Raw genomic sequence first — 23,913 nt, forward strand, 5'->3', positions numbered from 1 at the left:
ACTGGGAGTGCCTGATCACCTCATCTGTCTCCTGAGAAATTTCTATGTGGGAAAAGAAGCTACAGTTAGAACTGGATATGGAATAACTGATTGGTTCAAAATCGGGAAAGGTGTGTGGCAAGGCTGTATATTGTCTCCCTACTTATATAACTTATATGCAGAATTCATCATGCGAAAGGCTGGGCTGGATGAATCCCAAGCCGGAATTAAGATTGCCGGAAGAAATATCAACAACCTCAGATATGCAGATGACACACCCTTGATGGCAGAAAGTGAGGAGGAATTAAAGAACCTTTTAATGAGGTTGAAAGAGGAGAGTGCAAAATATGGTCTGAAGCTCAACATCAAAAAAACTAAGATCATTGCCACTGGTCCCATCACTTCCTGGCAAATAGAAGGGGAAGAAATCAAGGCAGTGAGAGATTTTACTTTCTTGGGTTCCATTATCACAGCAGATGGTGACAACAGTCATGAAATTAAAAGAAGCCTGCTTCTTGGGACAAAAGCGATGACAAACCTAGATGGCATCTTAAAAAGCAGAGACATCACCTTGCCGACAAAGGTCCATATAGTTAAAGCTATGGTTTTCCCAGTAGTGATGTATGGAAGTGAGAGCTGGACCATAAAGAAGGCTGATCGACGAAGAATTGATGCTTTTGAATTATGATGCTGGAGGAGACTCTTGAGAGTCCCATGGACTGCAAGAAGATCAAACCTCTCCATTCTGAAGGAAATCAGCCCTGAGTGCTCACTGGAAGGACAGATCGTGAAGCTGAGGCTTCAATACTTTGGCCACCTCATGAGAAGAGAAGACACCCTGGGAAAGATCCTGATGTTGGGAAAGATTAAGGGCACAAGGAGAAGGGGACGACAGAGGACGAGATGGTTGGACAGTGTTCTCGAAGCTACCAGCATGAGTTTGACAGAACTGCGGGAGGCAGTGGAAGACAGGAGTGCCTGGCGTACTCTGGTCCATGGGGTCACGAAGAGTTGGACACAACTAAATGACTAAACACCACCAACAACAACACATATAAGCAATTATATTATGGAGCTGGATAGTCTCCTCCAAACCCCACTGCCGGTATGTTTATAAAGCATGCTTTTGGGCAAGTTAGGTGTTGCTCCATCTACTATTGACCTCCCAACCTTCCACCTTGCCACTCCCAATGGGGATCGGCCTCTACTGGGTGACCTCTACTGGGTGACCAGCCCATTGCCAGCCAAACTAGGATAGAACTTTAGGCCAAAGCATTTCAGCAGCATCTGTTCACACCATCGGTAAATGGCAGAAGTGTTGAGTCACCAAGTGATGTGGCATGAATGTGTGAACTGTGCTTTGAACAGTGGGAGAAGTTAAGGATCATTGGCCAGGTGCAGAATAACAAATAAAAGGGACTGTACGAGAGGAGAGGTGTGGGAGAAGAGCAATCTGCTCATTGTTTTCTCTCTCCCACCCCATGTGTATTTCCTCCTAGGTTCTTCAGTTTGGCCAAAGTTACTCCCTTCATTTCTCCTCTTCTGGGTGCCAGAAGAAACCAGATGCAATGTGGGAACCCGTGAAGCAACGAGATGGGTTTAATTTTCGAGGGAAAGCTGCAATTAGGCAAAGAGTGCAAAGTCAATATGAGTAGTGCATGAGCGAGAGCGCGCAAGCAAGCGAGAGACCAGGGAAGGGAAATGATCTTTGTCCTTTGGGCAGCTTTCCGCCCCCTCATAGCCGCGTCGCCAAGTCAACCAGTCCCAGCTGGGAAGGAGCAGATTATTCATCTCCAGGGGTCAACCTCTTTCAGGCTACCAAACTAGCCCTGGGCTAATCAATGGTTCTCAATCTAGATGCACCACCACATCCATTATACAATGAGCTCATTCACAGATCCTACAGCACATGGATGGTGGTGGGTGGTGGGGGAGAAGTAACCTATCAGTCAAACCTTTACCCTGTTGTGCATTCTCTCTCTCTCTCTCTGCCAGGTGGCTTTTTCACCTGAGAAAGAACACACACCTCATAGATACCTGTGCAAAGATATCACCTGGACAGAGAGATTTGTGCACAATAAATAGTGGCACATTTGTGCCTACTCAGACATAGGCAAAGGTCCATGAGATGGGTCTGAGTAGGCACAAATGTGCCACTATTTCTTGCACATCTCCCTGTCCAGGTTATGATATCTTTACATGTTGATATCTAGCAGCAGTTTACAGTCGATTCACCTTGCACGCAGCATCAGGTTGTGAGAAAGCTCCTTTCCGGTGGTGATGGTGTATATGGGGGAAGGGAAAGTTGGAAAGTTCCCTGTTGTGTTCTGCAGTTCCCCTGAGTGCATTGCATAGAGGAAGCATGCCAGTGCCACCACTGCTATGGGCATGAAAACACAGGCACAAAACCACTACATATTTTTCAGATGTTACTTTCCCCAGTTACTGTGGCTTTGAGCAAAGCCTTTCTATGCCCTGCATGTAGGGTGAATAATTCTTCCAAACCATCCCTTAGAGCAGAGTTCAGATAAGTGGAGTCTACTCTTCTTTCCTCTAGTGGGCCACCACCTGGAACCAGATGCCGAATAGTGGCGCAAGAGGTGGAACCAGTTGCCTACTGTGCTCCATGAGCTATGGCTATACTGGGATGGCTTACATAACAGAAGTACAAATTAAGATCTAAGTTGCTGCAGATTGTTGATTCAGGATGAGTGCGCATTTCTGCAGATGCTGTTGTTAAACAACAGGGAATTAGAAACTCTTTCTGATCTACTGCAAATCGTTCTCTGATTTACCAGTAGACATGGCTCCATCTTCTGCCCACCGCTGCTCTAGTAGAGTATGTGCATTAGGCACATGCCCCTTTAAGAAAAATGCCACCCATACTTGTACTCAAAGTCACTACAGGGAAATTGAGGGCAAGTTAAGCAAAACAAGGTTGAGAGTGAATTTGAAAATCCTCACTCTGCGCCAGGGGAAATTGGGTGGGACCCCAGGGACCATGGCTCTCACCCTCCCCTAAAGTGTCCTGTTCCAAGAACAAGCTCTCATTATTTGTGTGGAAGCAGTAAATTAAAGAGGCTGTTTTTTCAATGCATCCTAATGTGGGGTAAATCAGCCCAAATGGGTTCCTAAAGGAAGCTTCTGCCCAGCAAAATGGATCTGGTGGGTTTTTAATCCCAAGGATATAGGCGTACTTTTACGAGAAGACTCTCAACTTCCATCTGTTTTCACACTCAGTGAGACAAATTCTGTTGTTTTGAGTTGTTTGTTTCAAAGATTTCTATCCCACAGTGAAAATTTTCCAGACGTTAACAAAAAAAACACCTAAAATCAGAATAAAATCTGACCTTCATCCTTGCTTTCATATTTCTTGCATTGTGTTTTTATACTAAAAGCCTGTAGGTAGGGCTCAAATCACTTTTTGGTCAATATATTATTATTAGGCACTCTAGTAGTAATAATACTCAGGGCACAATCTAGCCAAAAATTAAGCACATTTAGTATTTTATGAAAGATTTAACCATGTGCTTAACTTTGCCATTGAAATCCACCGGGTTTCTAAATGCCAAATATTGGCTGAATTATCCCCTTATTATGTAAGTACCAGGCTTTTCCTTTGTTTGAATATTCAGAGTGCTGCACAAATAACACCACTGTGATCCTGTAAGCAGCCTGTAAACTAGGCCAGGGTTGTTATACCCATTTTGCAGCTGCCAGAAAGGAAGTGATGAGGCTGAGAGAAAATACTTCCTTTTCAGGCAGCGTACAGCCCAGTCCTATGCACAATACAGAGGTTACCCCCCTCAGTAACTATGCATATGATTGCAGAGGGGAGACTGAGCCAAGGCAGAAATCTCTACTGATACACACAAACTGATTTACTATTAAACCAATCATAAAAATAATAAATAACAATAAATAAGAAAGGTTAACCCTAGGGCAACACATTTTTAGGCTGGAGACTGGACAGTCCGAATGACCACCCTCCTCCAAAATAATATAATAAATGAAATCAATTTTGGATCATTTTACAAACAGATAATTTGTTAGTCTTTAATGTTATCCAAGACGACAGCAAGCTGCTGTATATAGCAACAACAACAATAAATATGCAAATATTTGGTAAGCATGTAAGCAAGGAATTGGAGGAGAGCTGGGAGCATGAAGAGTTTTAGGAAATGTTTCTTTTCTGTTTGCACGCTGAGCCTCCTTGCTGCAGGAACTGAGAAAGTTGATAAGCGACTGGTGGCCTTTTCTAATCTCTGGCTGATAGAATTCACCCAGGTCGACAGGTTTCCCAGGTTGGAGGTTTAAAAAATCCAACAATCCTGGACACTTGTTGATTGAGCTTAAACAAACGTGCGGGAAAGCGGGGCCTGGCCACCTGCCCTGTTCTCCACGACGTGGAGGACGGTCCCCCACACCTTTAAGCCCTCCCTCCCTCCCTCCCCAAACACTCTCCCAGGTGCTTTCTTGACCACACAGCAGGCGAGCTGTTAAAGGCCAGCCCTTCGAAACGGCTCCACTGGACTCTGCCCAGCACAGTGTGTGGACTCGTCAACTTGCAACGCAAAAGGCGTCCGGAAGCACTCAGCACAGTGAGGGCGCGCTTTGCAACCGACTTCAACGGGATGTGATTTGCGCAATAAGCGATGTGGCCATGGCAAGAGACAACGGCCCTTTTTCTTTCACTCATATACCCACGCAAGCCAGGATGGTAGATCCGGATTCGTTTCCATTTGTAACCCGCTCTGGAATTGCATTTGCAATGAAGAGAGGGTGAGAAAGGTTTTTAACATAATTTATATTTAAATAAAAATGAAAAAGTCAGGAAAACGTGGAGCCTGGATTTCTGCAATCCAGTCAATTCAATACCACTTACGGTCATCTTCCAGCCAAAGCAGCATAGAGCCAAGCTGCACTTTGCGCCCCGGCAACCAGCACAGGAAATTCGTTTTAAACTAGGAAGCAGCAGTAACTTGTTGGGCACAGAAAACGGCCCGCGGATCGGGCGGAGGAGAAAAGGCTTGGCTGCATAATTTATACTCTCGCGCGCACACCTATATCTTCAGGCTTTCTTTCTTTCTTTCTTTCTTTCTTTAAGAGGAAGTTCGTAACTACCTGAAAGGTTCTGGTGCAGTGCTGTCTGGGCAGGACTCTAGGGGCAAAAGTACAGCGCTCCACTCAGCAGAATAAGAAAGAGGCGCCCCCCACAACTGAGCAAAGCTGGCTTGCCACATTTTGAAATTAATGAATACACCCCATCTAAAGAGCGCCCGCGCTATGAAGACTCTGAAATTCAGAGACTAAAACTCATGCCTCCGATCTGAAACATTCCTGTCTCTAATCCAAAATATGGTTTCAGCTATCCAGGAAGGAAAGCTCTTTGTACATGTTCGAGGACACTCTTGGTTCAGTTACGGTTTCCCTTTTTCCGAGGGCCCCGGCTGTTGCTCGAAGCCAGCTGCAATTATAGCACAACAAGGAGGTGAACGTCTTGCGAAAACAGTGAAGTTTATTGGGGAGGGGACGTTGCTGTTGCTGTTACTACAATTGCTACTATCACCACGTTGCGCGCACACTCACACACCTCAAGAAAGTGAAACTCCCAGGTTCTAAGCTTCAGCAAGCGCGGATTCTTATTGGGAAGGCTCCGCCCAATGGGGGCAGCCAGGCGGGCTCACGCGCCTGCCGGAGAGCCAATGGGAAAGCTCCCCGAGATGTCCTGGTCCTCCGGGCTCATCAGCCGCCGGCGCAGGTGAGTCGCACCTGTCAAAGGCTTCGCAGCGCAGCCCTGGCCTGTGCGCGGCTCGCCCCGGTGGCTCCTCCAGCCATGAACAGCGAGGACCAGTTTTACGCCTCCAGCCAGCTCTTCAAGGAGCCGTGCGCCTTTCAGAGATCCCAGCCGCAGGATTATAGCCAGAGCCCCCCCGCGTGCCTGTACATGGGTAGGCAGCCCCAACCGCAGCAGCAGCAGCAGCAGCCCCCGTACCCGAGTGTTTTGGGGGCCTTGGACCAAGGCAGCCCGCCGGACATTTCCCCCTACGAGGTGCCCCCCATCACCGACGACCCAGGCATTTCACATCTCCATCACCACCCTCACCACCAGCACCACCACTCTCAACTGCCTCACTCGCACCAGGAAGCGCTCCCCTTTGCAGATGGGGCGGACTCTGGGGTGCTAGGGGAGCCCAGAGTGCATTTGCCATTCCCCTGGATGAAATCCACCAAATCCCACGCCTGGAAGGGACAGTGGGCTGGCACGGGTAAGACGCCTTCCCCTCTCTTCTTCTGGCCTCTCTCCGTCTCTCTCGGTCCATGCTGAAGCAAGACGCGGCGTCTCGGTCGGGGTTAGGCTTTCAACGTGGGCACGGTTCTATGCCTGACTGCCAAGCCGGAGAAATGGGCTTCCAGTCTCTCTTGGGCAAGGGTGGGGGCGAAGGGTGGTGATAACGACAACCAGCACCACCTTTGAAATAACTTGATCCCATAAATGCATTCTCAACACAACCCTATAGGGTGGTCAGGAGGGGAAGAAAACCCCATTTGGGGCTTCTTCCAAAGGGGAGCGTGCAAAAGACTGCAATCGCACTTGGTAAGGAGGTGCCGCTGAAATAAAATGTGTGTTTTATTGTGTTTTTATGTGCTGGAAGCCGCCCAGAGTGGCTGGGGAGTTAATAATAATAATAGCCACTGAAAATATACTTAACCAAGCTGAGGGTTCTACATCCCACCCCATGGCAGGCAGGAAATATTTCCTCTTCTGGTTGTTAAATCTTCAGAGAGTCTTGGGACACCCTAAGGACTAACAACAAAACTTTCACAATAAATCTGTGAGTCCTGAAGGTGCCACAAGCATTTTGGGAGTTACTGCTGCACATCAAACATATAAAACACATAGCTTTCCTCATAGAACCCTGAAAACTCTAGGCTGTTAAGAGTGCTGGGAATTGTAGCTCTGTAGATAAACTACAGTTCCCAGGATTGTGACTGTGTGTGCTTTAAAAGCACAGTGATTACTCAGTCTTAATACAGCAATGGTTCTGGATGTTGAAGGTCTTCCATTTCCTGACTGGAACTGGGGGTCACTTTAATGACAACAGACCCAGTCTTGGGAATCCAGGGAGAGAGTTATATTTGTACAGCATCTAGCAATCTGTATGTGATGATCTTCTTCTTCTTCTTCATGCATTTTTCATTTCAATATATTTTGCCTATGGCCAGCCTTTAAAGAAACCATTAGGCTGAATCCCTGGTTGCACTTTTCTGATGTAATTAGGAAGCAACCAAGAAAGGGAGAGAACTAAGACTACAATCCTGTATTATATGTTTACCTGGAAACAGGGCCGGCCTACACATGAGGCAAGGTGAGGCGACCGCCTCAGGCGGCAGGATCCACAGGGCGGCAGGTCCCAATGTCAACCTTTCTTCCCCACTTGTTCCTGATGTAGATCTTCCCTTGCCTCTTCTTCCCTGGTGTGGAAGGAGGCACCATTTTGGGGTCCATCTCAGGTGCCAAAAAGTCTTGGGCCAGCCCTGTCCGGGAAACTGTTATGTTGGATTCAAGTGGGCTTCCTTTTGAGCAGGAATGTATATATAGGATTAAATGAATCCCAGACTCAAGTAGAGTATCATTAAGATGAAGGCCACTTGTAAAACAACAACAAAGGTGCCCCATTAACCTGGTCCTGCTACAATAGAAAACCTTACTACAGCGTGTGATGCCTTAGAACTACGCAACAGTCTACCAACAATAATTTATTAGGCAATTAATATTGGGGCAAAAAAATTATTTCTGTAATGCCATAATCCTACACAGCAAAGAAGGCAAACACTGAATCAGCTGTTCAGTTGAGAGTAAGAACTTAAAGCTGACCTTATCTAAACCGATGCTTGGTTTGCTACTGTTTTGAAAACCAACATATTTGGGAGCTAAAAGTTAGATCCAAAGATGCGAGTCACCTCACACTATGACCACTGTGCGTCAAACTCAGCTCCCTTCACTTGCAGTCCGCAAAAGTGTCTCCCCAGACTACCTCTTCAAAAGTATTCGCCCTTCATGAGACAGTTTTTGCTCACAGAGCTCCTGGAGAAAGTGGCAAGAATATGTCTTATTATTAAGAAATATTATTAAGTCCGTGAAACTTACTTTTGTCTTATTATTAAGACATACTTGGCGGGGGTTTTGCCTCAATCTTAATCAAGTCCTTACTGCTTCTTGGGAATTGAGTACAGCATTTCAGCAAAATTTAAAAAGGATTCGTTTTTTTCTTTTATGTTCAGATTCTCTTGGGGCAGGTGGAGAAATCAGTAATCTTATTCCACTTTAACCCCGCTAAGACATCCAAGCCACTATGTCTGGATTTAAAGTAATCTAGTAATCATTTTAGAAAACTTGTTTTGATAAACATTTTTACGTGTTCTCCAAAAAGGAGAGAAAGAAGAAATGTAAAGGGGAAATTATTTTCCATTTAAATAATTTTGATTCCAAATGCCTTGGTTTCACTGACTTCGGGCAGGTCGGAGATCTTGCATTTTTATGCAGGAGCGGGGTTTCCTGCCCCGGCGTTTGCTCCAGTTATAACAGGATCTAAACCAGAGCATGCCAACTAATTTCCTCCACTTAGCCTAGTTACCTTCACGGCGAGCAAAGCTATCTTATATGGAAACAGAGAATTAGGAGCGATAAATTGCCAGAAACCATTTCCATAAAGATTTGCAAGCGGAACCCTGGAAAGGCAACCCACCGAACCGTTCAGCTGTTGCCTCTTGACTTAAGCCAAGTGGAAACTGATTCTGCACTCCAGTAGTAAGCGAGCCCCACTGACGGCCGTGGAACTTTTGCATTAATGCGCTGAGGATTAGACTCTTGTTGGTGGCGAAATTGTTTCCTTTACAGTGTAATCCTCTGCACGTTTAGTCGGAAGTATTAGTCTGGCGCCTATTCCCAGGAAAGTGCAAATAGAGATTGCAGTTTAAACCGATTTATTCTTAGTGTCGCCGACAGGACCAAACCGGATTTAGACGGTTTGTTGTGGACGGGGCCTTATACCGAAACCGATGAGAGGGGCTGCCCGCAACTTATGCGTATCGATATGGAATTAAATCCTATTGATTTTTACAGGGATTGGTATCATTAGCACATTTACTAGGGAGTAAGCTCCGTTGAACACAATGGGCCTTGCTTCCTAGCTGTCAGGCGTAACCTTGCGCTGTTAATTTTGGCGATAAGTCTTAACTTGCTTCAGGATTGGGCTCCAGAGCCCCAGCAGGATCGCGCTGCCCAAGGACTCCTGAAGCGCAACTTGCTCTGCCCGCCTGCCCCGTTGCACCCTAACAAATGACGCTTTCTGGGCACCAGTTCTACGCACGCGTTTTGGAACAGAATCAGCATAGTTTAAAGGTCCAATCCTCTATTCAGTGACTTCCACTGAATCCAGTGGGGCTTATTTCCAATGTCCATGATCGATCTTCATACGGAATGTACTTCCAAAGGCGATTAGAAGAGATTCAGGCTTCACACTCTGAATCTAAACTTATTGACTTGAAAGTAAGGCCCAGTTGTTTCCACGGAACTCTTAACAATAAAATATGGTACAAAAGAAACGTCCCCGCTGTAAAGCATGTCAGTATTTTAGTATGATACAAAAAAAACCCCCGTGCTTCTATATTTAAAGTGTACACGTTGGTAGGAATCCAGAAAGGGATATCTGCCAGCCGGAAGGCGCCTTCCTTAGACAGCCTATGGCTGGTTCCTACCTGGACCCAGGTGAGCACCCTTCATCTTACTTCAGAGACGCCCTGGCTGCTTTTGATGTGGAGGGATCTGTACAGTCTCATCCGCAGCTTTGAATTGTGTCTAGCTGGGTTATTTTGAGCCGTACGCACACTGAATAAATAATAAATAATATAAATAATATATATTCTGGCACCTCGCTCTTAAACGAGTTTATTTGGGAAAGAGCCCACGGCTTCTAGTGGAAATCACAGGCCTTCTTAGTCTTTTCTCATTAGAAGAGATCCCTGCGCCATTGCCATTAACTACCTACAACCATTAAGGCATAAGCCCTAAGAACCCCCTTACTTTGAAATAAATATCATTTAAACCCATGAGGTCCCCCTCTCCCATTTATATTGCGTTAGGATCTATGTAAACCCCCTACAAAGTTGCGGCCCCGTACAATTAAATGGGAATGCCTGCTGACCGGCATGGGGCTTGCTTCTGAGTTAACGCATCCATAAACTCGTACATTAAATTCGATTGTAACAGCTCCCTGATTTCCAAAACAAAAGTGTTGCTTTGAGCCACTGTACAAGCTTCCTCTACGTTTGAGGCAATGTGTCTCTGAATGCCAGGTGCTGGGAATCGCTCCTGGGGCCTTTGCTCGCGGGCTTCCCATAGACACCTGGTTGGCCACTGGGCCAACAGAGTGAGCCTCTCGCCTGACCCATCAGAGCTCTGCGGATGTTGTTACAGAATTGTTGTGTGTCCTTGCTGTTGCCAACCGCCAAGCCTTGTCTACTTCTCAATTCCAGATTTTCAGAGACGCCTTAGGCGGCAGCCCTATACACACTTTCCTAGGAGTAAGCTCCCTTGAGCTCAGCTTATTTCTGAGTAAACCTGCATAGGGTTGTACTATACGAGTCTTATGGCACAAATAGATGTATTGTAGCGTTCTGTCCTGAGGCTCATTTTGTCAGGTGCGCGCGTGTATAATTTTCTCTCCGTCTCCCCACTTCTCCAAATATAATACGTTTCATACATCTAATAAAATGAACCCTCGTCGGCGAAAGCTTATGCCTCAATAAATCTGTTGTTCCTGAAGGGAACCACAAGCCTCTCTTATTACATCTCATTCTATTTCTACGATTTTTAATTCCACTCTTCGTATTGATTTCACGCGGGTTTACAAATTGGAACGATGTCAATATTTACGGATCTATCCGTTTTGTTAGCTTCGAGCCTTTCTCTCTTTCGTTACCCATCCCCCACTTTCGCTGTTTTCCGGCGACATGATCTGGTCAGTGGCCACAAGAGAAAGTCTATTTGTTGCCCCTCTTAAGAACTTTATAGGGATCCCCCTGCCCCCATGTCTGCTATCTGGTGGAACAAAGCCCTTAATGCAATATTTGCAGAAAGGCGTGACCTGGAGCGCGCAAGGCGCAGGGCCGATAACATTGTGCAGCCAGACACAGCTTGTTCCCCCAACTGCCCTTCCTTGATCACCACGGCAAAGAAAACTACAACTTCTGGATCCTCCTCCCTCTCTCCCGTTCCCTCTGGAGAAATTAATAGCAGGTTGGGAAAAGATGGTAATTTAGCATGAGCCTAATCAAATAATCCGGAGTCTGAGCCAAGTACGTTCTCCGGAGTTGAAGCCCAAGCCTGACCACCTAGGCTTGAGTCAACGGGTCCAGACTCTTATAATGCAATCCTATTCATGTTTACACAGAAGTAAGCGTCATTGAGCTCAATGGGGCAGATCTCCAGGTAAGTGCGTACAGATTTGTTACGTAGGGCTTCAATCCAACAGATTCTTCCTCGGGACCAAGTCTCCTCAATTTCAGTAGGATTTACCACCTCTGTAAAATAGATTGAAGACTTTTCAAAGGAGGTTCTGAATTAAGGCTGCAAGCCCATGTTCACTTCGAAGCAAGCGCTCTCTCCATCTAAACAGCGCTGGGAACAAAAAGCTGTTTTATCCCCCAAACAGTAACACGGAGTAGTAACTCGGAGTAACTCGGAGACAATCGGGTGGGCCCGAAGTCCTTAACTTTTCCGTTTTAGACACTCTTCATGAAAAGAAAATACGAGATCTTCCCGAGTGCTCCGCACCCGGTATGCGCGTAATTCTGCAGTTTCTTTAGACGGTATATACTTAATTACACAAGTTTATCCTCAAGAGATTCCTAATGGGAAAGAACGATTTGTGATCTACCCTTCCCCACCGGCTAAAAGTCTGGGATGTGTGTGAGGGGATCTAACAGAGTTGTCGCTATATTAGGATGAATTAGAGGGATGTTTTCTGGCACCAATTGCCCTCGAAATCTATGGAACTCCTACCCGTTTCAAGCATTTGCACGCTGAGTTTTCGCTCCAAATGCCACTGAAAGCAGCGTAGAAAACCTGGGTGCAGACTTAACCATGTCTACTTAGAAGTAAGTCCCATCGAATTCCCAGGTAAGTGGGGCTAGGATTGCAGCCTAAACAGCCTTCAGCTGGGATCAGTCCAGAGCTCGTTCCAACCCCTGTGCACAGTCCTGTTTACTCCGCATGAAGCGCGCTCCCACCGCTGGTTCGGGAAGCGGTGTGTATGAACAGTGTTAGCCACAAACCATATCTCTCCTGTTGTTCCTTGGGAAATACTGCGTTTTGATGCATTTTCCTCCAAAGCAGCTTCCATCCAAATAGAGAAAAGGAACGGACTAGTTGTGTTTTAAGCATGTAATGCGTAGTCAGCGTAAGATAATGCGTAAAGACACAAACACAGTATTTTTGCTCAGTGAGACGTGCTAGGCGCTAGATGTGCCCTATGCATTTAACGTGGATATAATTTTGTGTGTTTGTGGGGGGGGGGGGGAACGTGTGTGTACCTATATCTGCCTCTCTCATAATATTATTTTAAAGCAATTACGTATATCTCCCCTTTCCCACCAAGGGCAGGACCCAAAGCCGCACATCAGGTGCACATACTGACTTGTCCAAGAAGATTCTGGATAATTTCCCTTTGTAGTGCAGTCCATATCATATCAAAAAGTGCTTTTCCATTTTCCCTCATTTTCAATACATTCGTCACAGAGCATGGGGGATTGCTTTTTGGAGGAGAAACGTGAGCTTCAGATCTCCCTTGGGCATGAGAATCTTGCCACATGGTTCTTTGAATCCAACTCAAGGTCTTGAGTGCGGCTAAAAACTAAGATGAAGCAATATAATCCATATGTCTCACAGTAAAGCTGACACAGAAACCAGCCTACAAAGTAGATGTTATTTCAAAGTAGGAGGTGTTTCAAGTTATATTTCGTATACAATAGAAATCATTCTTTTTGTTTTCAGTAGTCCTGTTAAAGCTGAAATGAATGTGCCTATGAAAATTCTATCCTGGAATTGTTAACATTGAATACACTCTGGGTGTTGACCAAATATAAAATATTTTATATTTGCTCCTTTTTGGAATGCAGTAACCATTTCTCATTTGACAACATTTGATGATTTGGCTGCAGTTCAGGTTCACATTTTACGGCTGACAAAGGACACCCATAGAAAAAAATAAGGAATTGCCAATAAGCACGAATTCAAAGGCCCAAACATCACATTTCAAACATAAATTTGAATTCTAAAGTTATCTTTTTTCCATTCAAAACCTGAGTGGCAAAACCGGACTCATTGGAAGCCGTTGTTGAATATTCATTTCAGATGCAGCCCAGCTACTTTTTACTGGATGGAAAATTTGCTTCACTTTCACTGGATCTGGAGATACTTTATAAATGAAAGCAAAATGCAAATTGTATAGTGCAATCCTTTAAAAAAAACAACCACAAGTCAGAGTTCTGCGCATTTATTAACGACAGAAGTTAACCCATAAAGTGGTGTGAGCAATTCATTAATGCCCTCATCCAAGAACCAAAATACTGATTTTTCAGGTATACACATTCAATTATTCAGACAACATGGTTAAGACAGGAAATATCTAGGGCTTCCTTCAGACTTAAGGGTGCAATCCTGATAAGGAAGTCCCACTGAGTTTGATAGGGCCTGCTCACAAATAAGTCTGCTTAGCAGACTACAGCCTTTTAAAATCAACTGAGAAAACATCCCAAATTAAAATAATAATGCCTTTCTTTTTGCTTTTTTAAAAAAGTAAATTATTTTATTTACAAAAACCACAGATGACAAGCATTTTCCTAGACAAAATATCCCTGATTATACCTCTTCCAAGATGGTTCCTACTGAGATGTATAAGGTGATATGCAACATTAGTCATACTCAGAACAGACTCATTGCAATCAATGAATGATATGATTGGGTATCATCCATATTGCACATCTAAAAACGCAGTATGCCTCCCCCTTCAAAATCTATAAATCCTATGCATCTCTACTCAAAAACAAGCCCAACTGAGTTAAATAAGACTTGTTCTCGGGAAGAGGGGGTTATTGGGTTGTTGTTGTTTTGATGATGTATTTTGTAGTTTTATATTGTGATTTTATCTTGTGAACTACCCTGAGACCTACAATACAAGTATAGAGTGGTATACAAATAATAATAGTAATAATAATAATATCTCAGCGATCCTTCTGAGCAGACATAAACAGAACTGAATGGGTAATTGAGGCAAACATTCTATCCATTGACTGAAATTTATTTCATGCTTCCTAATAAATATTATATAATGATATGTTGACTGCAAATAAAAAGAGTAAATATTATAGGTAAATAAGTGAATGGCATAACAGATTCATTTATGGCTGTTTAGTCACTCACATATTTACATATAGTATAATTTAGTGTTTGACAATATCCTTTGAAGATCCTGTGCTTCTTGCCTGCAGGACTGTTCAGGTGCTTTCCAACCATTGTACCAGAGTTCCTAAAATCATAACCCCATTCTGGTTTGCTTTCTTTTTCTTTTTCTGGACCATGAGTCTGATCCTTGCTTAACTGAAAACATATTCAAGAAAATAGTAGGACTGATTTCTACCTAAAGTATTTAAAATCAAGGGACTAAACTGTTCATAAATCTAAAAGTACCAGAGATTTAGTGGATTTAGCGTTGTGGTGTGATATTCTTTTAAAAGCCCTAATATATTGCATATGTTGTGATGGCAACTCAGGTGCCAGTTCTGAACTGCAGGTCCTGTATTGAGCTGGGAGTTCAACTAGAGTTACTTAAAGGACAACTCCTAAAGAATCCTGGTTTAAGGGTGCTGGGAATTATAGCTGTGAGAGGCATAAACTTGAGTTCCCAGGATTCTTATTTTTGGGGTCCCAAAGCTATGCGCTTTGAATGAGCTTTAGATGTATGGTGTGCATGTGACCATTCTTCACCAACCTGGTCATCTCCAGACGTTTTTGGAGAGTATCAGAAACTGCTGGGAGTTGTAATCCAAGACATCGGCAGTCCACTAGGCTTGGTAAAGGCTGAACTAGATGACCCCTGATATCCCAACTCCATGATTCTGTGATTTCTTGAGCTGATGCGCATATACAAGAAAGGTAACAAACATGTCAGTAAGTCATAAGACAAAGCTTTCAACAACAACATGTTGAGCACTCCCAAAAGGTATCAAAGTGGGGGAGACATAGTGATTGATAGAAGGGAACTGGGGGCTAAGGAAGAAGTATTCGGGGGTGGGTGGAAGACGTGATTAATCAGCTGCAGCTTTTCCAGCATTTATCTCCACAGCATGAAACGTTTTACCTTTATCTGTTCAAAGTGGCAGCTTTGTGTGTGTGTGTCTATGTGAGGAATATAACTGTTAAAAGAATACATGCAAAGCTAAGAAGTTGTGCTCAAGCGCATTGCTATGTGGTTTTGGAACATTTCAGACCAAGGACTTGCTTCCAGCTTTGCTCATGCATGATATATAGGGGAACCCATGGAAATCCACACTTCCCATCCAAAGCAACTTGAATGATGCAATCCATTCATCAACTAAAGCAGGGTATATCAAACTTGGGTCTCCAGTTGTTTTGGACTACAATTCCCATCATCCCTGACCTGCTAGCTAGGGATGATGGGAATTGCAGTCCAAAAACAGCTGGACAACCAAGTTTGGGAAACCCTGAACTAAAGCAATGGAAGGAAAAGCCAGAGGTATGGAGCATTTTCTGGTGCAAACTGAAACAGGTTGGCCGAGTAGCATGCCAAGGTAGTTAGACTATCAGCCTCGGAATTAACGCTCGATATGTTTGAACGATAGTAAACCAGGAGCAAGCAAGGGTTCCCCATAAGAAACGCCTAAAAGATTTGCTGCTGATGGATCCTCCTGATGTCAACTGCATTATGCGGCAATCTTAAACACATTTACTTCGCAGCAAGTCCCCAGTGAACACAGTGGGACTTACTTCGGAGGAAATGCGCATTGAATTGCAGGATTTGCGGCCCCAATTGGAGCTGAAATGAAAAAGCTCACAAAAACCTGAGTCTTTTTGAAATTCTGTTTTCAGCTTTCATGGATATTTGGAGCTTGATTTAAGTCGATTCAAAGCTAAGAGGGAGAATTTAAGTATTTTCCAACAAAATAAGGTACTTTTGCCATTTGTATCATTATGGGCAGTTGGATCAGCAAAAGTTAGTATCGACGTTCCATTGAAACTGATAGACTTTTGGCTGAATTGACGCTTGCCTGAAGGCAGTGACGCTTGCCTAAAGAAAGGGGCCAAACTGCATATTAAAATAGTATACGATGAGTGGAAGGACCTTTCAAACAGGATATCAATTTCCATTACACGTAGAAGGGAATTACCGTCCTCCTCACTCCGTCCTCCTCACTTCGGTTCCACATTGGGTATGGGGTTGCCCTGAGAGGATGTGAACAAGCTCATATATGCTTGCCCGCTCTTTCAAGATCAAGTCAAACTGGATTTCTTGCAAATTAGATTGGCTATCAGTCCAATCCTGGACACCCTACTCTGTCAGAAAGTCCAATCGATCTTGGGCGGGGAGGGATAGCTTTGCCATGTTGTTTTATCTGTTCTTGGACCTTACAACAATTCAACTACAGATAAGCAAATAGGATGCTAATATACTTAATTTGGATTTTAAAAAAAACAAAAAACAAAACACCGCTGGTTTTAACAGAATTTGATATCATAGGAAAGAGCCCTGTGATCTTGAGTTCTATGGAGCTTACTTCTGAGTAGCCAGGTTTACGATTGCATGGTAAGCTTGTTTTCTCCAGAAACAACATCCGAGTCCGCCTTCGGTTCTTGCGGATCTTAGAAGGTAAGCGGAATATTCCTACCTATTGTCTAATGTTACCAGAAGCACCGTCCTAGGGCAGGATCTGGCCGAACTGAAGCACTTTAGAAATCTCGTGCATTGTGGGAGGAGATGAGAAGTCGGTTTCTACGAAAGTTAAGCAGGAAATAAATGCCTATTAAATGGATCTTACCCCCACGTAAGCGTAATATTGTGCAGCCTTACGCATGGGCTTAATTTCCCTGTTGAGCCGCGCAGCCCGATCCTGGTGGCTCTTATACGGAGATCCTTTGCATGTTTACTTGGAAGTAAATCCCAGCAAGTTCGGTGCCGGGCATGCTCTTTAACGCTCCTGATGGAGTGCAGCTTTATAAGTGCACAACTTTGGCTGAACAGCCTCTGTTGAAAGCGATTCCCACAATACGTATAACATTAGGAGACTTAGGTGAAGTGGGGGCTTAATCCCAAGTAGGTATGTGCACAAAATCTTAGAATGGTGGGGCCCTACCCTAAGCCAATTGATTGGTATTAAATTATTTTAAAAGTTAAAAAGATTGTGTTTATTATATATCAAGATTCAATAGATCAACAGTCAATCAAATCCAATTTGGTTTGCGAGCGTGTACCTCGGCGCACTATTCAGCTGTTTAAAAAATCCGAGAGTAGGGAGATCAAAACGTTTCTTGCGAACTACCAACACCATAAGATCGATGAGACGTTTTGCCAGGGAAAGTGGATTAGGTTGGCAACCGATTTATATGCAAGAAATCCAGTTTAATGATATTAGAATCCCATGAATACCACTCTCCATCCCCGTCAAGAAAAAGAAATCCAAACAAACAAGTTTTGAGATGATATTCTATTTCCACGGCTATATAAACAATTAATATCTTAAAATTAATAAACTGCACACCAGAACTGTGAAGCTAAAGAACTAGAGAAATGCTGGGATCAATTAATCCGTTAGAATAAGGACGAAATCAATGTTACTTAGGCTGTAATCCTCATCCAGTTACAATGTTGGGATGTGGCTTAAAGTTTATTGATTTGTTTAGGTAACGTAAAAGCTCTGCTAATATTATTAGTTGATATGGGAGAGGAAATTGCGGGTTATTCATAGTTTTTCCCCCCTGTGTTGCGAAGTAATTTTCCAATATGCCTGAAAAATGGCAACGGGAATGTGTGTGGAATTATCTTATGACAAACAATGAAAAACTGGGCATTCTTAAACTTCATTGATTTCAAGGAACACAAGCTTACCTTTTTATGTCCCACGAATTTGATTGATAGGAACTTGGGGGCGGAGGGGGGGCATAATACTCCAGATTTTCTAAACGTAGCAGTAAAAATAGTATTTACTAGCTATTAGAGTTGAAATGTCAAAATCAGAATCCGTTTGTTTTCGCTTATGGTTTTTGCTGTTCGGTATTTATATTGGCTATATGGTATAGTTATCTGGAAAACTTGTCCTCCTCTGAGAGGTTTGATAAATATAATTAATTAACTGGATGGCTGAATAAATTGACGGTTGGTGATTTCATGTGGGTTGCATTAGAAACTGGAAATACCTTCCTTAGGAAGAACCCGCTCCCCAAATCTTGAAAGGACCTAGAAATCTAGCTGCAGCAAAAATTACTCCAGACGTCTGTCAAGTAGGGAAATATTGCATTCGATATTCTGGGTAATGAGAACAGCTAATTCTTGAAGGTCCTCACCTACATCTCACGGGCGCCCAACGAATTTCTTAACAAGACAAAAACACATCTTAGGGAACCGATCTGTTCACGACTTTGGTATTGATTTGGTTTTATTTACTGTGATGATTTTCGGCTGTAATTTTAAAAAGGAGGCTAAGAGTTGACATTCAGAAAAGTTTAGCACCCACCCGCCCACACGAGACAAAATTTCAAGTATATTGAAAGTTACTTTTTAGTAGTACAGCACAGAAGAACGCAAATGCGCGGGCTGCATAACTCTTAGTTTTAAAAATGGACCGTTCCAAGTTTGCATCTCAGTGCGCAATCCTATGCGCATTTCACCAGGAGTAACGCCTACTACACTGTTCAGTGGGGATTATCCCAGACATCAGTATTACAGCCCTTGAGTACTTAATTCAGTTTTTGCAGCCCCATCAGGTATTTTTCAACTCCTGGGCTTTCTTTGCTCGCAAACGACCCCATCTCCAGTTTGCTCTAAGCGTGTGAGAGACGACGATTCAGCCAACCTGAATCTTGGTGTAGCTGATGGGTTGTATTGTGCTGTGGGCAGAAAGCAGCCAGCCCAAACTGTAGGCAGAGCCCAAGCCGGTGACAGGCAGAGGCAACACTTTCTAGGTTTATCCCCGTTTTAATTCCGGTTGAGTTTTACAAGAGGGATACTGAGACTAAGAAAAAGGAAGCGGACAGGTGGTGCCCCCCAAACCTCTCCAAAGACTGATTGCAGGTAAGAAGGCAGACAGGTGGGGGCTGGGTTGGGGTTGATGGGGTGATGCCCCACTTGCCCTAATGGACAAGCTGCTGACATTTCCTTTCCACAAAGAGTCCTGGGAATTGTAGTTCACCCCTCACGGAGCTACAGTTATCAGCGCCCTTAGCAAACCATGGTTCGAAGGGGTTTTTGTGTGTGTGATTTAAATGCGCTTTGAATGTACGGTGTATACATTGTTGTGGGCCCTTGTGCAAAACGTTTTGGTTCTTTTGGGAGACGGGCTTCTAATTTAGCTTGGATTTCACAGCGGTATCCAATTACATGCCTTCTGATTGGAAATGGAACATTATGATGCGAAGAAGAAACTTAATTCTGTCTCTTCAGAGTGTATATAAATTACAGGTGGATCTTTATGCGTAACATGGCTTGACATGACAAAGCTGCATTAGAATATTCCAATCCAATCCAAAGAACTTTATTGTACTAGCCATTGGCCATGACAAATCTGAATCAAAAATAAATACAAGCAAAAGGAGAGTCGTGCCACAAATAATGGTCTCTATTTAGATCTCTGTGTCTCCCTTACAGTTCACTGCTATATTTTCTGCAGTCTTCTTTCTGATCTTTTTGGAACCCAAAGCAAAAAGGACAACTTTATGAGTCACTGAAGCGTTTACATCGTTAAGAAGTCACAGGACCGTCTCTGCCGTGGAGAGTATTAGAATATTGCGAGAATTTTATATTTTCCCTTTTTTATAGCTTCCAGATTTTTCGAAGAATGTTAAGTTATTCTACTCAAAGGCTGGAGAGGAGAGAGAGGGGGAGAGAGGACGAATTCATATATATATATATATATATATATATATATATATATATATATGAATTCATATCTATCTATCTATCATCTATCTATATATCTGTTGCATTATGACAGAATTTTCGTGTATGATAATTTAATAGCATTTGTGGTTTGGTGAGTCCTGGAGACACCACGCTTTCTGAACACCCTAGATGGCCACCTCAGTAAGAAGCTGCCTTCTACTGAGCCAATTCATTGGTCCAGCTAGCTGAGTATTGTCCATACTGACTGCCAGCGACTCTCCAGGGTTCCGGACAGGGGTCTCTCTCTCAGCCCTAACATGCAGATACTAGGAAGTGAACGTCGGACCTTACGCCTTAGCTACGGCCCTTCCCCAAAGACCAACCGGTATACTATTCCCATTTCTTTCCGGTATAGTTCAAGTTGCTAATCCCTTTCTGGTCTTCCATATTCAGAATTCTTCCTGGCTCCTTCCTGGTTTTATTCAGTTTCGGTTCGGCGTGCTTCAAACGCTGTCGGTCACGTTTGTGCTTGGTGGAGGCGAATTTTAAGGACCGAAGGAGTGCTTTAACATAAAACGGAGAGAGAACCCTATCTACGGTTTTACTGAAACAGAAAACGAAACAAACGATATTTTAAATGGCTTTTCTATCGGTTTATTTATTCGGACATTTTAGGTAACATGCCACAGCAAAGCATGACAATTAAAACATTCCCAAACAGGTTAGAATTTTGTTACAGAATTAAAATCCGCAACAAAACGCTTTAAAACGACCGAAGTACAGCATGCGCGAAAAACTATTCCTCTCCAAGGCTGGGTGATGTTGGCGGTGGAATCAAGGTCTTACCTGTCAGCAAAACTCTTATTTAAGAGTCCGGGCAGGTTGCATTTGAAGCGGAAGGCAGGTCCATAGCCTGGGGGTCTGGATCAAGGACGACCTCGGGTTCCCAGTAAGGAAGGAAGTTTCAGAAGAGTATCCGTATCAATGTGTGAGCAGGTGCATATGAAAAAAGGAGCCTTCTGTTCATTAGGTTTATTTCACGCTTCCTTGTTTATTTCATGCATCTGGACTGAAGTTTTAACGATAGGCTTTATTTAGAGCAATGTTTCCCAAACTTTTTGTCTCCAGCTGTTTTTGGGACTACAACTCCCATCATCCCTAGCTTACAGGACCAGTGGTCAAGGATGATGGGAAATGTAGTCCAAAAACAGCTAGGGACACAAGTTTGAGAAACCCTGATTTAGAGCAAAAACCATAGCTCAGAGGTAGGAGCGTTTGCTTTGCATGAAGAAGGTCCGAGGTTAGAATCAGGATCCTGTCTGGAACCCTGGAAATCCTGAGTTTTGAATCATAGAGTTGTTGTGTTGGAAGGGGCCACGTGGATATTCTAGTCCAAACCCTTGCAAGAATCTCTTTGCCCAACGTGGGACTCGAACACAGACCCGGAGATTTAAGAAATCTCATGGTCTACCAACTAAGCTATCCTGCAAGTTTTGCTAGGCCAGTGGTCAGAATTACAGTAATGGCAGCTTCATATATTTTGTCGTGTTACTTGGGCTCCTTGGAGGAAAGGCAAGTGGGGATAATGATGGTGGCGGCGGCGGTGATTACTGGACCGCATAATCGGTTAGAAGGCAGGCAAATCACCAAACGAAGCGTCTTTCACCTGCTGACAACTCTGTATGGCCAAGTCTAGGACTGCTCTAAGACTTGTTTCTGCTGAAATTTTGTTTAGGGCCACGATGGCTGTTATGTGAGATGCATTCTGATCCAAATGGTTACCTGAGTTACACACAGAATTATAGAGTTGGAAGGACCCCGAGGGTCATCTAGTCTGACCCGCTGCGATGCAGGAATCTCAACCAAATCAACACAGATCAGGTTGCTAGACATTTCCTTGCTATCCTAGGAACAGCTGATTTTGGTTTCTTTGGATTTATAAAACAAAGAAAAGCGCCTTCCCGAAGATAGAGGGCCAGGAGGAATTTAGATCTATCACCTTTTTAACTCTGTTCTGTGCTTGGTAAAAGTGTTTCCCAAACTTGGGCCTCCAGTTGTTTTAGGACTATAATTCCCACCATCCCTGACCACTAGTCCTGCTAGCTAGGGATGATGGGAGTTGTAGTCCCCAAACAGCTGGAGACCCAAGTTTGGGAAACCCAGAAGAGAAGTTAGAACCAGGTCGTCTCCTCCTCAAGGTTCTAGTCCTCTCGAGCCATCTGTGGCAACGCCCTCCTTGCGGCGCCTCCCTCTGGGTCGATTCTCATTGATCTGTTCCTCTTCCTAGGGGGCTCTTTCGTGGTGGAGCAGGAGGAGAATAAGCGCACGAGGACCGCCTACACGCGGGCGCAGCTGCTGGAGCTGGAGAAGGAATTCCTCTTCAACAAGTACATCTCGCGGCCTCGCCGGGTGGAGCTGGCCGTCCTGCTGAACTTGACCGAGAGGCACATCAAGATCTGGTTCCAGAACCGGCGGATGAAGTGGAAGAAGGAGGAGGACAAGAAGCGAGGCGCCGGCGGAGGTGTGAGCAGCCAGGAGCCCGAGCAAGACTGCGCTGTGTCGTCGGGGGAACTGGCCGGCAAGGAGGAAGAGGAGCGCTCGGCGCCCAGCCTGCTCCCGGTGGAACTGCTCCCCTCCAGCCCCGACGCCTCGCCCAGGCGGCAGCAGGACGCACGGTGAAGGAAGCCCAGGCTCCGGAGCCTGCGGGAAAGCAGATGTGGCAACCTGTCTTGGACGTCTGTCACCGCCGTCCCACAAGATAAGCCCTCAGAGGTCTCTAGTCCCATCACGTCCGAAGGGACAACCTGGTGCCCTCAAGGTGTCACTGTGGACTACAACTCCCATCAACTTTAGCCACCCTGATGCCTTCCAGATGTTCTGGACTGTGAGCCCTAAGTCAACTTGATGCCCTCTAGATGTGGACTGCAACTCCCATCAGCGCTAGCCGGTATCACCAACATTTCCACCAAAGGGATGATGGGAGTTGTAGTCCACAACATCTCCAGGGGACCCGCTGTAGACTGCAGCATCCCTGGGCGGGGGCAGACACAAAAAGAACGGAACTCTCAGGTGTGGGGACCGGGCGACCCTCCAGGTGTTGCTACAACTCCCCAAATCCCTGACCATTTGGTCATACTGGCCAGAGCTCTTGGGATCTGGAGTCAAAGGTTCCCTGCCCCATAACCTAAGGAAAGAGGGGAGGGAGGGAAACAGGAGTATTTCCCCCTTCAAGTCTTTAGTGTCTTGTTTCTTTTTATTTTTAAAAAAAGCAATCTCAATTAAGAAGCCTTTTTTTTAACGTGCTTGTTTAAAATGTTTTTGAAAATTGGATATTTAAGTGATTATTCTATATTAATAAATATTCAGACACTGGGGGAAATTATGTAGGTATAAGTATAAGTTCATCCTTTAGACTCCTTGCATTAGGATGGACTTGGGAATATCATTCCCTGGTAAACAAGGAAGACACGAAACATGTTTGGTGACTGGAGTGTGGGGCTCACTGGAGGAAAGACGGTTGGAAATGGGCAGTACACACAGTGAGAGTTTTTTTTCAGTCCTGCAGCCTGCAATACCTATTACGGGATTGCAGCATTAACAGTGTCTGTACATAGAAAGGTGCCTTCAAGTGATTGAGAATATTGGCCCATCTATATTATTCAAGCAAGCCTTTCTTGGAGATGCCCAGGGACTGAACCTGAAATCTTCTGCATGCAACACGGATGCATGAATGCTTAGTTGAGGCCCTTTCTGTGGGAAT

General features: G+C 44.4%; 1 protein-coding gene across 1 annotated transcript; it reads left to right on the top strand.

Annotated features, from left to right (window-relative positions):
- The first annotated feature begins 5,759 nt into the window (after positions 1 to 5,759).
- Positions 5,760 to 23,673, top strand: PDX1 (pancreatic and duodenal homeobox 1). The gene is made up of 2 exons (XM_083437228.1): positions 5,760 to 6,248; positions 22,441 to 23,673. The coding sequence occupies exons 1-2, from the start codon at positions 5,816 to 5,818 to the stop codon at positions 22,830 to 22,832; spliced, it is 825 nt and encodes a 274-aa protein (XP_083293354.1). The 5' UTR covers positions 5,760 to 5,815; the 3' UTR covers positions 22,833 to 23,673.
- The last annotated feature ends 240 nt before the right edge of the window (positions 23,674 to 23,913 follow it).

Source organism: Podarcis tiliguerta (assembly GCF_965153285.1).
Source record: "Podarcis tiliguerta genome assembly, chromosome: 4".
Lineage (NCBI taxonomy): Eukaryota > Metazoa > Chordata > Lepidosauria > Squamata > Lacertidae > Podarcis > Podarcis tiliguerta.

Excerpts from the sequence above, each read along its gene's own strand:
- PDX1 (XM_083437228.1), top strand. The coding sequence starts at position 5,816 with ATGAACAGCGAGGACCAGTTTTACGCCTCCAGCCAGCTCTTCAAGGAG. Across the intron at positions 6,249-22,440 it reads GGGACAGTGGGCTGGCACGG|GGGGCTCTTTCGTGGTGGAG; the intron begins GTAAGACGCCTT and ends TCCTCTTCCTAG.